General features: G+C 43.7%; 1 protein-coding gene across 3 annotated transcripts in view; it reads left to right on the top strand.

The window, feature by feature from the left end:
* Window positions 1–16,745, top strand: part of Gpr137b (G protein-coupled receptor 137B) — a 38,212-nt gene extending 21,467 nt beyond the window's left edge. The window contains exons 3-7 of one of the 3 annotated variants that reach the window (XM_039095436.2): window positions 3,571–3,793; window positions 5,714–5,731; window positions 6,959–7,087; window positions 8,761–8,885; window positions 9,122–16,745. In XM_039095436.2, the coding sequence (XP_038951364.1) occupies window positions 3,571–3,793; window positions 5,714–5,731; window positions 6,959–7,087; window positions 8,761–8,885; window positions 9,122–9,257 (631 nt within the window). In that variant the 3' untranslated portion in view covers window positions 9,258–16,745. Of the gene's footprint in view, window positions 1–3,570; window positions 3,794–5,713; window positions 5,864–6,958; window positions 7,088–8,760; window positions 8,886–9,121 lie in introns of all 3 variants that reach the window. The other 2 variants (NM_001399407.1, NM_001399408.1) reach the window with 2 other exon arrangements.
* The last annotated feature ends 215 nt before the right edge of the window (window positions 16,746–16,960 follow it).

Here is a 16,960-nt window from a genome sequence, read left to right as displayed (position 1 = left end):
TGTTAAGCATGATCGATGACCTGAGTTCTATTCCCAGAATCTTTTTTTTTTCGGAGCTGGGGACCGAACCCAGGGCCTTGTGCTCGCTAGGCAAGCGCTCTACTGCTGAGCTAAATCCCCAACCCCCTATTCCCAGAATCTACATGGTAGAAAGAATTAAGTACCGTACGTTGTCCTCTGATTTCTACCTGTGTGGTGTGGCACATGAACTACACATACATACACACTGCACATACACACAAAATGCCAAAATAACCCCTCAGAAAAATATCAGTACTGAACTATACAGACATTTTTCTTGTCAATTATTTATATAGCATTTATATTATATTGGGTATAATGCATGACATGGACTTGATTCAGGTTTTAGAAAGGACTTATGACAGCAGCACTGGGGCAGGAGAGACTACAACCTGTGCCTTCCCAGGGAGTTCCAGGAACAGTAAAAGTAATGGCTGGGATCTGGAAGCAGGTATGTTAGGGAGGCAGTGGAACCTGAACTCAGAAGTAGAGCCCTGGTCCCAGTCACAGCCCTCTAAACCCACCACACTTTCTCCTTTGCCTCTTCGGTGTCCCTACTCTGCCTTTTGGTATTCGATGTACTTGCCAATTCAGCTTTGCAACATGTACCACTTCAACACCATCTTAGAAATAAGGCCATTTCCCCAGTGACTGCTTCCCTTCCTGAAACCTGTGCAGCTGATGCTGAATTCCAAGGCCTGTAGCAGAGGGCATCTGGAAACTATAGTTCCTACCAAGACCCTGCACTGCTATAGGATCTGACCTAATGGTTGACATGAAGAAACCACAGATCCAAAAACAAAGCTTTTCCAGGGCTTTGTGCTCTGATGGAGACTTGGCAGTATACAAACCCAGCACATTTGATACATAACATTAGGAGTTTATTGTATACTGAACAAGGAGGGAGGATTAGTACATACAGCTGAATAAGGAGGGAGGCTTAACTAATTTCAATAGGGATGTCTCTGTAGGGACACAGGGCTTCCAAGAAGAAGGTACTGTGGACAGTTTCTGCACACATTTGCACACCAACCAGGGGAAAACTTTGCCATTTCCCTGAGTCTTACCCAGAGTCTCGGTTACTCTTCTATTGTTAGGTAGAGATACCATGACTAAGGCAACCTGTGAACAGAAGCATTTAGTTGGGGGATTTGCTTGCAGTTTCAGAGGGTTAATAATACATGATCATCATGGCCGTGAGCAGACAGGCACGGCACCGGAGCAATAGCTGAGAGCTTTACTGATCTACAGCAGCAGCAGAAAGACACCTCAAAGTCCACCTCCAGTAACATACTTTCTCCAACCAGGCTGCTCCTTCCAATCGTCTACAGTTCCACACCCTGGTTACAAAGCCTCCAAGTATATGAGCCTCTGTGGGGGCCGTTCTCTTTCAAACGGCCACAGTCAGAGAAGGCTTTGCCATTCCGGTGCATCTGAGGCACTGGGGTCCTTGGCATGACCAGTCACATCCCACCCCCGTCACTGGGGTTACACATGTGTATAGCCATACTCCATTTTATGTGGATTCTGGGGGTTTGAACCAATACTCACCTGCTGAGCTGTCTGTAAAGCCCTCACAGACATGCCAGAAGAGAACGTAACATGGGGAACTGTGAGAGGAGGCTGGTGCCTTTTGAGTGTCAGTGAGTCTGAGGAGTCTGTGTCACCTGTGTGCACATGTGTATCTCTGAGAAATTGTAAGGTGAAATGACCAGTGAACAGTTTAGAGCTTGGGCTCTGTAGTTTGGTGTTAGAACACTTACGGAAGGGTGTGCAGTGCCCTGGCTTCAATCCTTAGTCCAACAAAGGAAAAATAAAGTTTAAAAAGGCAATTTTTATCCACTTAGCATTTATTACTTGCTGTGGTAGAATTGTAGGTTTCTTGCAGTTAGAGCTCAAATCCAGGCTTCTAGGCCAAGCAAGTGTTGTGCCACTTAGCTGTGTCCCCAGCCCAGCTGTGGCAGGTGTTTATATGTCTGTTTGAAACCTTTCATTATTTTATATATAAATGTTTCATCTGCATGTATATGTATGTATCTTGTGTGCCTGGTCTCAGAAGACATTGGATCCCCAGGGACTGGATTTATAGGCGGTTGTTAGTTGCCAATGGATGAAAATGTAGAACTCTACTTCTCCAGCACCATGTCTACCTAGATGCTGCCATGCTCCCTGCCATGATGATAATGGACTAAACCTCTGAAACTGTAAGCCAGCCCCAATGAAATGTTTTCCTTTATAAGAGTTGCCTTGGTCATAATGTCTCTTCATGACGTCTGGAAGATCCTCTGGAAGAGGAGTCAGTGCTCTTAACTTCTGAGCCAGTTCTTCAGCCCCTGTGACAAGATTTTACTCACAGGAAACACTCTCTGCAGTTAGTGAACTGGGGGCGGGTGGGGAGTTGAACACACTATAGAAATGATCGTGTTAAACATATACGGTTGACCTTTATATTTGCAAGGAATATAGAGTCTATGACTCAAAAATAACAAACTCTGGAGGCTGAAGTCCCTTATAGAATTTGGTGTAGGTGTGTGGCCTAAACTCAGCCACTATAGTATATAAACTGTCTCTAAGTTAAATACCTAACATAACACGAATGTTATGAAAATAGTGTTTTGAGGAGTAATCTTGTCTTAGGGTTTCCATTGCTGTGAAGAGACACAACTCTTCAAAAGTGTGAAGTGGCCAAGGCAACTATTATAAAGTAAAACATTTAACTGGGGCTGGCTTACAGTTTCAGAGGCTTAGCCAATTATCATCATGGCGGGGAGCATGACAGCATACAGGCAGACATGGTGCTGGAGAAGGGGCTGAGAATTCTACATCTTGATCTGAAGGCAGCTGTGTGCTAAATTGGATGTACCTTGAGCATAGCAGACCCCAATGCCTACCAAGAAGTGCTTTGGAGAACACACTTCCTCCAACAAGGCCACACCTAAGTGCCACTCCCTATAGGCTAAGCATTCAGATCTGTGGGAACCCTAACTTTTCAAACCACCACAGATGTCAAGAGAAGTCCGTATTATGTGTTCAGCACAGACGCAGTTCAGTTGCTTTGGTTCTTGGCTGGTCGAGTCTGGGATGTGGATACAGTGAGTATGGAGGTCAATCTGTCCTCAGAGAGAACATTGTAAGGCAGACATCACAGAGTTTTATTTTTAGAAGATGAGGCTCAAAAAGATTGTATTGTGTTCCCTTCACCCATACTGATGGGGTAGAGCGTTCTGTACTCCCTCTGGTGTTCTCTGAGCCCAGGCATGCTCTCATTCTCCTGCATAGGCAATTTTGATAGGATGCTCAGGCAAGCCAGCTGATAGACACAGACCTAAAACAGTCCTTGTCACCTCTTAGAAATGAGACCCTATAAAGGGTCCTTAGGCAAGGGGGCCCAGAAAATGGTCATTTTGTACTTTGAAGCCGAGAATGTCTATCAGAGCCATTCTCCTGCCTCAGCAGTTAGCCCAGCATCCCAGCTTCTTTCTAGACTGACCCAGGATGTGTACTAATATGAATTGACAGATCCTGAAGCGTGTCTCTTGTCTTCCCCAGGTTACCCCTCTACCTGGCCTCACTTTTCATTAGCCTTGTTTTCCTGTTGGTGAATCTGACCTGCGCTGTGCTGGTGAAGACTGGAGACTGGGACAGGAAGGTTATCGTCTCTGTGAGAGTGGCCATCAATGACACACTCTTTGTGCTGTGTGCCATCTCTCTCTCCATCTGCCTCTACAAAATCTCCAAGATGTCCTTGGCCAACATCTACTTGGAATCAAAGGTAAAGGTGGGAGTGAGATCGAGGTTCCTTATGAAAATGGCTTCCTGGTTTGCACATTGGACACAACAGATCTTGCTCATTCTGGTTCACTCAATTTTGTGAACTTTTGTTTCCAGGTAGTTTAGCATAGTATAGGGTGTGTTGAGTCTCTGGGAAAAACTCAATCTGGTTTAGAACTGCAATTGTTAAACTCTTTTGGTGATGTTGGATAGCAAACCCAGGGCCCATGTGTGTTAGGCAAGCATCCATCACAGAGTTACAGCCCCGTACATTTTAAAAATGATTTGGAGACAAGGTCTTTGTAAATTGCCAGGGCTGGCTTTGAATTCACTGTTACCTAAGCTGGACTTAAAATCCTCCTGCTTCAGCCACCACTATTACACCTGGGATTATGGACTTAACAGCTCTCAGAAGGTGTTACTTAACACCTTCAGGTCTGACTTGATGAACATTTTTTAGTGCCATGAGCTAATGTCATTCTCCCATTTCAATGGGGCAGGTAGTATTGGGTCCCAATTTAATGGACAAGGAAATTGAGGCAGAGAGAGAGATCAAGAAGCTTGTCCCAGGTCAGTGCTCATATATACAAAGCTGGAGTGAATGTGGGCTGTCAAGGGCCAGGGTTCAACACTAATAACAACTAACATGTGTTGTACCTCCTCTGTGGGAATGTTTCTGGCACTTTTTGCAAGATGGAGTCAGACTTGAACAAGGAGGCAGCTCTTGGCCTCTTAACTGTGCCTCATAGCCTGACCTCCATGCTGTCTTATCCCCAGGATTATGAGACAGGCAAATATTCCGGTACCCTGTGGTACCAAAATGCTTCAGCCAGGTCCCTGAATCTCCTTTTCTGACAGGTTCTCTCTCTAGGCCCTGAAAAGCTTAGGTGGGTAAGAATGGGGTAGGTGGGTATGTAGAGAGCAGTGTTTGGCCCTGGATAGCCAGGGACTGACCCCCACCTCCATCCTTACCCTCCTCATTTCTCTTGCCCAGCCTTGCCAGTTGTGTCTGTGCAGAACTTGTGTTCCCTGTGTCAGATCTGCTGTAGGTTTCCTCTGGGGCTCTCCTGGCCTTAGTAAGCCTTTGGCCTGAAAATTGCAGAGCAGCTGAGCTCCCATCAAGTTGTGCCTTTAGAAGTGACCAGTAGATGAAAATTTCTGCCTCAAGCCCTTACAGGGCACCTTGTGATTCAGCTGGACTCATGAAAATAGCACACAGTAGCCTGTCCAGTTCTTTCATTTGTAAATCTTGATTTTTGCCATAAAGTTCATTATCTTATATCTTATACATGAGTTGTGCAAGAATTTTTGAAAAATAGATTGTCAGATGTACTTAGCTGACCCCTGTGACAAAAATGAATGATGCTTTTAGTTAATGACTCCTCAATGCAGGATACAAGTCAGCTTTGTCTTTCTTTGCTCCTGTAAACTAGATTGGGGTCCTTTAACTAACTACGGGAACTGATAAACTTATTAAAGAGGGAGAAGTCACAGATACTCAAGTGACCTCACCCCAGGGGCCAAGCGGGACTTTGTGCTCCCACTCTAAAAGGTGGTTCTACATTTTGAATAAGGCTATATGCCTTATGACTGGGGCTAGTCTGATATGCTAAGGATCTTGTTACTAAACAGTGAGATTTAGGAGATCTGATAAGCTTTTTGATATTCTGGTTCTTACAGGTCATTGTGGGCTGGGGTGATACTTCAGTCAATAAAGTACAGACATAAGAACCTAGGTCCGATTCCCCCAGAAACTATACTAAGAGCTGAGTGCAGCAGCATGTACTTGTAATCCCCTCGCTTAGCAGGAGTCAGAGGTTCAGCAAGCTCCAGGTAGAGAAAGACAGACACAGGACACACACATGGAGGGAGGCAGTGTGTGTACCTGCAGTGGTTCATTCCTGTTGGCTTTGTCTTCCAGGGCTCCTCCGTGTGTCAGGTAACTGCCATTGGTGTCACCGTCATCTTGCTCTACACCTCTCGGGCCTGCTACAACCTATTCATCTTGTCATTTTCTCAGATCAAGAACGTCCATTCCTTTGATTATGACTGGTACAATGTATCAGACCAGGTCAGTAGGACACAACAAGGTGCTGCACAGGGACCAGATCAGTGGAATGTAGAGAGTTGCTTCAACACTGGGGACCAGGTCGGTGAGGACCAGATACATAGGGGCTGGGCAAGGTGCTGCCTGCACTGGGACTAGATCAGTGGAATGTGGTAAGATGTTGCCTCAGTGGGCACCAGTTAGAAGGATGCAGTGAGTGCCTGCTGGAAGGCCAAACGCCCTGTTTCTGTTGTGTAAACAGCAGGTGGAAAGCCAGACGTGGCATTTCTAGATGTTAAGCAGTGGCTGCTTACAGTTGTTTTTCACGCACTAGGGTTTTCCAAGAGTGGGCAGTGGCCCCGGTACGTAGGAGTTCAAACCATCACTGCTATCCATTTGACCTTTTTATCCTGCCAAACTGAAGTTCCATCAAGCTGCAGACTTGCTTCTAATAAATTACCTCAAATTTTCTTTCAGCCAAGAGCTTAAGACCTCTATGCTTGAGGTGTGATGTTTTTGAGATATTTTGAACCGTATTCAGTGGCTTCAAGTGCCTGTGCCTTCTCAATGAGAGAACACACAGGGCTGAACTGTAGTGACCCAGGAGACATGAGTATCATCACTCTGGAGACAAACGTTTGTTTGAAAAGGCTTGAGGAAAAGACTGTGGCTCAGTGTTCTCTTCCTAGTAATGGGCTGAGAAGCTGCCACAATTGGTTCCCCTCTATCCGGGGACCTTCCCTCCATGAAGCCTCCATAGCCATCCCCTTGGGCTCTGACTTGCTCAGAGGACTTTTCCTGTGGTTAGTTCTCATGGGTAGAGGCTAGTGGTGTGTGGCTAATGTTAGGATTACTCTGGACAGACAAGCTGTTCTCCTTTAGGAGTCAGGGCTGGGATGTGGGTTTTGGGTTCATTCCTGAACCACAAAAGTAAATGAATAGCCAGTTGTAAATCATCCTCCTAAATGGTTTCCATAGTCCTCCAAGGCCTGACCCATCACTGTGACCAAGTTTCAAAGTGCAAGCTTTAGGAGGAGTATTTCACTGATTCTAGGAGTGTTTTCTGCTGACCTCCAACACATGAGATCTCATGACTTCATTTTCCCTACTCTGGTACAGGCAGATCTGAAGAGCCAGCTGGGTGATGCCGGCTACATAGTGTTTGGCGTGGTGCTTTTCGTGTGGGAGCTCTTACCCACCACTTTGGTGGTTTATTTCTTCCGAGTCAGAAATCCCACGAAGGATCTTGTAAGTATTCCCTTGTCTGTTTGCTGGTGTCCCTAATCCTCCTGAAACTGCGGAGTAGGATGTACACCTTTCCCTCCCCGTTTTCATCTTCATACTTCTTGCATGTCTTTGTGGGGTAGGCCATCCAGGACTCTCTCAAGGGGAATCTTTTCCCTTAGTTCTCTCAAAGAAAATGTGTTTGGGGGTTTAGCTTTATTTTACAAAAGAAATGAAAATCAAGTACATCAAGTACATCTCTTGGCCTGGGGACAGTATTCACTCTCCTCCAAACACACACACACTGGGCTGGAGATACGGGCATTTGGTAGAGCGCTTACTTCTAACATGTATGAAGCCCTGGGTTTGATCCTTAGTTACACATAAATCCAGGCATGTAATCCTAGCACTGGGGAGATAGAAACTAGTAGATTAGAGAGGTTCAGCCATCCTTGTCTATGTAATGAGTTCAAGGCCAGACTGAGCTATGTGAGCTATGTGTCTGAAAGTACCAGGAAAAACAGAAACACAAACCTCATTTTATCCCCAGAGTGACAACCACTCCCCAGGGAGTGAGGGAGTAGTGCAGTGGCATCATTGGTGACCATTCTTAAGCCACCCATGTCTGCATAACCAACACTACAGAAGAGAAAACCAAGTTAAGTTCTGAATCCCCTGGAAGCCTTACCGCACCACATAAGCTAGGCTACAGTGCTTTGCCTTCCTGATGTTATATGATACACTCAGGAGGGTGGAGCAGTGAGGAGGGCACAGAAGGATGCCCATAGACATGGCATGCCCTGGTCCATACCCACATAACAGCTTGCTGCCGTTTTCTTACTTGTCTCTGGGTGGGTAAAGCCAGGCACAGGAAACAAAGCTGGTTAAGATGAAGCCCAGCCCAGCTTTCTATGCCTTCTCTGCTCGGATGGACTCCAACAATATATGCTTGCGTTTTTGAGAATTCAGTTTGGGGCAAAAAGTATGAAAGGATTGAGGGAGACCCCTGAGGTAAGAAACTCCCCTGAGAGCCTGTGTAATTATAGAGGTGTATCTCTACTTGGACTGTCTGCTTTAGTCTGGGGAACTTGAGATAATCCCACTGTAGGGCATGGCTGACCTTGAGCTGAAACCTCTTGCCTTGGCCTCCCAGGCACTGGGATTATCAGCACGAATAATAGCCATGCCTGGCTATTTGGACATATCAGTGAGGATTAAGACAGTGTATTCATCACTGAAGTAAGAGCTGTAGATTTATTAGCATTATTAACTGCATGTACACAATGGATTTCACTGTGGTGTTTATCTGGTCTTTCCTACTGATCTCCTTTGTCTCACCAACTAGTCAGTCCTCTTTCTATTTTCAGGTCCTTTTTTAAACACACGCTCACCCCTCCCCCCATCAACTATAGATCCTCAAGAAGAGAGCAGCTCTTCCCTCCCCCATGCTATAGTTTGGGGACTATAAATCAACTATTAGAGTGTGCTACAGAACATATAGGAAAACTTAGATTCAATCCCCAGAGCTTGAGAGGTAGAGGGGGAGGAAAGTAAACTTAGCTTGAGACTAGCCTGGGATACATGAGACCCTGTACCCACCACCACATTAAACACTCCAGCTGGTGAGATAGCACTCCTTCCCCATGCTAGCAGGCACTTGTCTGCACAGATGCTGAAATGAGAACGTCTTCTTCTAGACCAATCCTGGGATGGTCCCCAGCCATGGATTTAGTCCCAGATCTTACTTCTTTGACAACCCCCGAAGATATGACAGTGATGATGATCTTGCCTGGAACATTGCCCCTCAGGGACTTCAGGGAAGGTAAGAGCCAGCTCTTGTGGAGGGTGCTGGGCTACTGGAACACATGGTAGTAGGCGGCTACTACTGCGCAGAGCTGTTCTGCAGGGTTAGGTTCACAATGGGAAGTAGCCAGGTGTAAAAAGAGAATAAAAGATCTTTAAAAGATTCCCTCCCCCAGCATTTTTTCCTACTCAGTATATTCCATGGAATGCTTCATAGCTGTGCTGGTTTTAAAAGAAATCAACCTTTACTTGTAGGATCTCTCCGAGCCTACCCAGAGAGAGCCAGAGCATTTGCTGCTCGAATCACTCAGTGGAACATGACCTGGGACATCCAGGCAGACACCTTGGATCCTCTTCTAAAGCCAGAGAATATATGAACAATTATCAGTAGAGTATATATTATGAGAACCAAAATTTGTCATTCTTAGTTATTTACTAAGATATTTACAAGTGTCATCTCATTGTTTGCTACAGTCCTGTGAGGTCAGTATAATTGAGTTCTCATGGTTCAAGATCTGTGGGAGTCTCCTTGCTGGGTAAACAGCATGGCCGGCCAGAGCACATCGGAATGTCCTCCATTCTTGAAAATTCACTTGCAGACTGGGCTTAGTCCTTTTGGGGGTGGGCACTTACACATGGTGTGTGTATGCTCAAGACAGTAAACAAGCTGTGCCTGGTGCCCTCAGCTAGATCCAGAGTCTGGATAACAGCTAGGAAAAGGAGGAAGGGGAGCACAGGCCTACAGGGCCAGGTGTAGCCCTTGTGGCCAAGCTCCCTCCTCCTATGCACCTGGATTTACCCAGGGCTCAAAGTTGTGCTTGCTCTTTGCTCTGTATAACAGTGAAAGTCCTTGGAAATGGGGGAAGTGCTCTGAAAGGACCTTGGTTTGGGATACAGAACTGAGACAGAACACATTGCTGTCTCAGTGAGGAGGGAGGAGAGACCCCTGATCAGATAAAAAGACAAGGCAGCAATTAGGGGAAAGCACAGAGCGACTCTGGAAGCAAGCCAACATACACAGATTCCTCAGGGTCAAGGATCTGAGCTCCACCTCTTCCTAAAACTTTTATTTAGCTGCCCTACGCTTTCACCCTATAACCCTGTTGGAGCATCCCTAACCATTACTTGCCAGAAGTTACCAAGAGCAGAGGGAAGTACTCACCCTGTACAAAAAGCAAGAAAAGAAAGACTCTTTTCTATGATAGAGGAAAATAAAAACAGTGTTTTGAGTTCTAATGATATTCTTAGATATTGCTCTTGAGGACGTTTACAAGTGTTCACTCAAGCCTGACAACAGCCCAACAAGAAAATTGCTAATGGGTTTCCTGTTCCAGAGATAAGGAACTTGAGACGTGCACGTTATCCAGCCAAAGCACGTGATAATCCTACCTTAGGGTTCAGGCATAATTTTTTGCTAAACCTATGTTCTCCAAGTGGCTAGTTTTAGGTTCTGTAGTTCCAAACTTTTAAGTCCTGTAGGGTTCAGTACTTGAATTCAGGCTGCCAGCACTGTGCACAGCTGTTTGGTAGAAAATGGGTAAGACGCCAGCCTGAAAAACTCAGGTCTATTGCTAAAAACTGGTTTTGTTTGTTTAAAGTTTTGCTCCAGACTACTATGATTGGGGACAACAAAATAACAGCTTCCTGGCACAAGCAGGAACTTTGCAGCAAGACTCCACTTTGGATCCAGACAAAGCAAGCCAAGGGTAGCACAGCAGCTGACACAGTCCTATGGAAGAGTCCTCTACTGAAAACCTTCAGCCAGCCAGACTTGATGACAGCTGAGTTTTTAAGGCAGTTTCCATTCAGAAACAGAACTTTATTTTTTGCTAGCTATAGCTTTCTCATGGCTCTATAGGGCTAAGCAATAAACCTTTAGTACTAGCAGAGAGCCTGGCTATGTCAGTGAGTATAATTTAAACTTTTAAAATCAAGAGATTCTGTACTTTTATAAAGATGTATTTTATATAACTTAAATACTAATGCTAAAGTATACTAGGTTTTTCCTTGATTGTTAATTGCAATGTATGTTGTAGTTTGCACAAATTTTCATGCATAATTCACTTTAAAACGTATAGAATACGTGGTCTAATAGTTTAAAGCTTTTGGAAAAGTTTCCACAAATCTTACCTCTGAAGGTCACGTTTGTGAGTGCCACAGTGGTGTGCTCCTTTAACCGCCACTTCAGTGTTCAAGGTTAAGTGGCAGCAGAGTACCACGGTCTGGATGTGATGGGCTCAGCAGCAGCAGTTTCTCTTGAACTCTGTCCTAAGTCTGGTGCTTTTCTGAAAGCACTACTACACGCACTCCAGTAACAAGTGGATACCGTCAGGATGTAGTCACCCACACTATTAAACCTCCTCTGCTGTGTGTGTAGCCATTTTGTAGAGTTTCTTCAGCCTGGTGTAACTGAATACTCACTACCTCAGTAGATTGGGAGGACTGTGCCTTCCCCGACTCAGACAGTGCTCCCCGTAGTCAACGACAAGCCAAGAGGTCCCCACAGAGTATTAACAATAAATGTTTCTGGGTTTCAAGCTCTAAAGGACTGTGGACTCCTGACAGCGTTTCTGTAAAACATGCTTGTCATTTGTGTGAGACTGACACGGTGCTCACTGACTTATTTTTAAGTAGTAGTTCTGTCTATTGAAAGCTGTATGTGTGGAAAAGTGGCTCTGCCTATGTGGTAGCAGCATCCCTGTCTCAGCCAGAGAGTGTTGCAGACAATGGTCCCCATGTGCCATCTCTGGGCTGCCCTGGGAAAACCCTGGAACCAATGTGGCCCTCCTGGAGGCTGGATGCTTTGGTTTCTCACAAAATGCATCATTTGGTCCTAGACGTCACAGAGCCACAGACAGACAGTCAGTCAGTCAGTCTGTCTCTCTCTTTCACTCACTCACTTACACTTCACACATTTCTCCTGCTGTGTCCTAAAGTTTGAGGAAAGAAAAAACATATCTGGGAATGTAACTTAACAGGATCAAGCCCACTTTTTCCTATTTTGTTATATTTTAAAATTGGGAGCCTAAATTTCAAAATGGGTTGTGATTGATTGGGTTTTTATTATATGGAGCACAAAGTTGAAGACCTTGCATAGCCCTGTACCACATCTCTTTGCCTTTGAGTAAACTTCTGGGTTGCAGGCCATTTAAAATTGTTTCTTTGCCAGGGTGAATTGTGGCAAAGCCTACACAAATTGCCTAAATCAGAAGTTTACAATAGCAGCACATAAGTTTATCTGTCACTGTACCTGCAATAATTTGGCTATTGCAGCCAGTGCACACAGCGCCTGTGTCCTTGTCTCCAGCAGGTCTGTACCTGCCAGCAGCCAAGGGCAAGGCTTTCTGGAAAGCACAGCATCATTAAGGTTGTTCTGTATGCACTCCTTTTGTAGCACATGCACCCTTTACAGCTGGTATATGCTAGGTGTCTGTAACAAACCAGCGATAATCCACCTTTACAACAAAGTTGTCAGTATTCATGTCAGCAGTAAAAAGACTACAGCTCTTAAACGTTGTCAACATATGCTGGAATATAAATGCAATGGCTGTGGGTCACATGTAGGGAAGGAGGTCTGCATTGGCTTTGCACCCTCCTCCTTCCTTCCTCTGCTAACAAAACTGTTCCTAATGTGTCAAACCAAAGAAAAGGAAAGTTCATGTTCACAGCATCATGAAACTAGAGACCTGGTAATATTAAAGCACATGGGGCCAAGCATTATGGTTATAATCCCAGTACTAGGTCAAGTCTGAGGTTAGCCTGGGCTATAGCAATACTCAGATAAATAAGTTCATGAGAAAGAGGCAATGCCACTGAAAATATAAATGTGGTACCTGCAGTGAGATCTGATGTAACAAGGACAAGACACACCTATGTAGCTGCTGAGTCATTTGCCTAAACAGTTAAGAATTCTGGCCAACCTGTGTTCGTATCCACCACTGATTGACGCATACTCCTTAGTTAATGTCTGGAGTATTACAAGTCAGTTGTGAACTAGAAGTTATTACAGCATATGTCCCAGACACATTTAGTTGTTTTTTGTTTGTTTGTTTGTTTGTTTGTTTGCTTGGTTTGGTTTTGGGACTTTAGTGACTGTAGTAAGGATGCCTTATTGGATGGATGCCATACATGGTAAGTATTCTACCACTGAGCTATATTCCTCAGCTCTTGCCAAACCATGTCAGATACACTCATAATAGCTGTTCTGGTCCTGTGTCTATCTGCATAGATAACATAAACTCCGGTTCTTCCCCAATCCCTCCTTCACTAAAACGCAACTGCTTTTTGTAGACAGTATTGTGGAACCAATACTGGACCCCTATGAAGAGCAAAAAGGGCATTAGTCACCGGGCACTGTAGAAGCAATGTGAGACTCTCATTTGGAGCTATATGTTTTCTATTAGAATATTAGGCATGCATATGCATGTTAACCTACCTTCACAGTGGAGATGAAATCCAGGCCTTAAATCGGCTAAGCAAGTGCTACACACATTCTAGCCTTTGTTGTTTGTTCTACTACAAGATTACAAATAATTTATCAAAATTTACAAGTTAAGCCAACTATTGTAGAAAAGAATTCTGCTTCACGTTCACCAGGCAGCAATCTAAAGAACAGACTGGTGCAAAACGCATCACTGTGCAGTTCTTCGTTATCCAGTATGCATGAGCTATTCACAGCTTCTGACAGATCCAGGTGACAGAGCTAATAGAAAAAGGAGCAGGCTCAAATCAGAGTTCTCATCAAAGACTACACAGGACAAGTAAAGTGAGAAAACTTTTAGAATGGGACTGTAAAGACAGTGGAATTTAGTCTACTGGGTACCTCTGCTGGACTGGGCAGTTGTCATGAGTTTCAGTGTGAGACCACACATAAACTTCCTCTCAGCTCCTGGCAGGAACACATGAAAAACCCTTCCCCAATGGAACAAAATACCTGATACCTGCTGTGGCCATCTCTATGTCCCAAACTACTGCACTCCTTATGCCCTTGCCCTATCCTTGCCCGAGGTAGGTGTTCAGTGTGAACTCATTAAATCCAAATGCCTACAGGTATCCACATAGACCTTCTCCAAACCTTCATTTGCCCCCATTTTCTGATGCAGATACTTTACTAGTGATTTCTTTCCCTCTAGGCCTTTTCTGGCTCATCTCTCATTCTGATTTTCTGTAATCTGAGTGGATATATATCCTGAACTTTACCCTAGTCCGAAGTGGAGTTCAGAGACTCACTTTCTTCAGCTCATATGAACCTCAAAATTCTTCCCTTTCTATCAACTCTTGTTTATATAACTCTTACCCATAATTCTGACACCCACTGGTCACTCCCCAGTCATGGTCTTCCTTCAAGACCCTAAATAAAGCACAAAAGAGTACATGCATTCAGATAAACTGTGTCTTCTCAGGCCTGCTGTGTGAGTCTAACAGGTATCCAACTTTTGGACAAATAAATGGAATGAACTTTTTTTTTTAAATGAAGGTAAACTCAAAATCGTTCTTGGAGACGACATCTTACAAGATGAACTCAGACTTCAATGTACAGGTGATGTGCTGTACCTCTATGAACTGCCCCATTTACTACTCAAAATTACCCCAGGTAGTGAAAAACTAAAATGGTCTTTACGTTCTTCTAATGGTTGAATTAGAAGAATAAAGATATCAATAAAAGTACCTTCAAATCTAAGGTTGTAGTTGTAGGTGGAGTGCTCATCCATGTGTAGAACCCTGGGCCCAATCCCCCACACTACATAAAATGAGCATGACAGTTTACACTTGTGATCCCAGCACTTGGAGGTTGGGAGACAAGGAGAATCAGAAGTTCAAGACCATCCTTGACTATATAGTGACTTTGAGGACAGTCAGATACTCAAGACCCTGAAAGTAATGAAAGGGAGGGGTGGGGGGGGGCCCACAACAGAACAGTTCTGTTATGCTATGAGGATTTTTTTCTAAGCTAACGTGGAATCATAAATAGTACCTAGAAAAATAAAAGGGTGCAGTGTGTGGACACTTTGAACATATCCATAGTAAATTCCAAATCAATAATAATGTGTTGGTGTCACATTAAGGAAAGAAAGCATTTCCCCTTGGTGTCATTTAACTAAGAGTGAGCTCAGATTTGATTTCCTATTTCATGTTCCCTGTGTTTTCTGTCCTCATCCTCTGTGTCTGTTACATGAGTCTGAATCTGTGCCTGCCTGACGTCTGTCTTGTAAATCTATCCCTGTGTGTTCATCTGTCACAAAGGGCTTTGTTCTTTATTGAGCAGCCCAGAAAGCATACCATGGAGAAGGAATGAGGGGTAACAGAAATCTTTAACAGTTTTACAAGGGATTAAGTCATAGATTCCAATTAACCCCAACTGACCCAGAAAACAGTATTTCAAACACTACTATCAGCAATATTCAAATGTTGTGTGCAACATTCATGGTGGATATTCATTTTAGAAGATAGACTGCTTTCAACTTCTGTTTTCAGCAAATGATACCCATTCATTAATGTTGGTCAGAGACAAGGTACATGACTTAAGATTACAGCTAGGCATAGGGAAATCCAAGGGCAGGTAAGGGTGATAACACTATTTTCTTAAAAGCTGAACATACAGTAGGATAGCATCTTAAGCCATAAGTGACCTCGGGGTATACTAACCCTGGCTGTAAGGTCCATCAAAAGTTCCAATCCAGTCGCTTGGAATGAAAAAAAATTTTTTTTAAATATTGCATCATCGTAAGAGAAGAGCAAGGACTAATAAATATTATTCAATTAAAACAATGTCTACTGGTACATAATAGAAAATGGACTGATGAAATGGAAACAGAACCTAGATAAAGGGTTAAGTCCATAAAAGGTGTCAGAGATCTGTCTTATCTACATGATTCCCCAAACTAGTCATAGACAAGTTGACTAGAGATTCAGGATCAAGCAGGTTAGTATTTTGTACTAGGGTCCAAAGGATCAGAAATCAGAAATGAAAAAGCAAAGCCATCAGTTCTTCAGAGAAAACAATGCCAGTGGATTACTGTATGGGTCTGAAGTGAAGAAGACAATCTGAGTTGATACAGAAACTACCAAACTGACAATCAGAGCATATGACAGCATGGTAAAACCATTAGAACAAAGCCAAGTAATAAACTGGAAGAATACGCAGCTCATCGCACTTGAAGAATTAATATCTCTAACAGGTGAATTCAGTGCACAAAGGACCTAAGCAACTTCAAGGGACTCCTTAATATATTAAGAGTTGGTGATTTTATACATTGAGGTTTAAAAATGAACATTCTAAATCTACATACTATCAGAATGCCCGACTCTAGCATTGGAATCTATCTCTGGTAGTGGGGCTGTGGGTGAGCAAGTGCAGATGTGTGTGAGCTGAGCTAGTCCCGTGGAGAGCAACGTCCAAGTCAGTACCTCTCAAGTCTACAAGTGTGTGTGGTCTCTCACCTTTGAATACTTAGAAATGTACATATACATGTGTGACATGATATGTGGACATGGTCTAGGAACAACTCAAATGCTCAAGAATGGTTCCACTCAACTAAACACTGGCATAGCCATAGTGAGGATACCAAGGAACCAGTAAAGGGAAAAAGCTATCTGGTGATACATTGCCAGTGAAATAATTAGGTGATAAAATGCAGATGGTGTGTATGTGGTATTACTCCAAGAAAAAATAAGAGCGAATACAGAAATAAGGTTTTACATTTATATTTGTTGGCATATATATGGGTTATGGATGGAAATACAAAAGGCCAGGGGCAGAAGGTATATGTGTGCACTATGGGAAGCTGGGAAGACATTGTATTTTTAGTATATATTGTGTTTTTTAACCATGTGAATGTACCACCTATTTGGAAAGTTAAATAAAACAAGCATTTTGTAAGTCTATGACTCAATAGGAATCATAGAATACTGTTCCTACATTTTGATTGAATGGTAATAGGCCACTACAAAAATGACAAAGCCGCCCACCTTATCAGCTCTGGTGGTGTGCGCAGGCTCTTCAACCTTGAGTTTGTAATAGAATAGAAAGCTCTGGCTGAGTCTCAGACCCCATCTGTTTCCATGCTGTAGTAAACACGGCACTTACCACCTACT

Source organism: Rattus norvegicus, chromosome 17 (genome assembly GCF_036323735.1).
Source record: "Rattus norvegicus strain BN/NHsdMcwi chromosome 17, GRCr8, whole genome shotgun sequence".
Lineage (NCBI taxonomy): Eukaryota > Metazoa > Chordata > Mammalia > Rodentia > Muridae > Rattus > Rattus norvegicus.
Note: the sequence above shows the minus strand (reverse complement) of the source record. Positions and strands in the feature narration are given on the sequence as shown.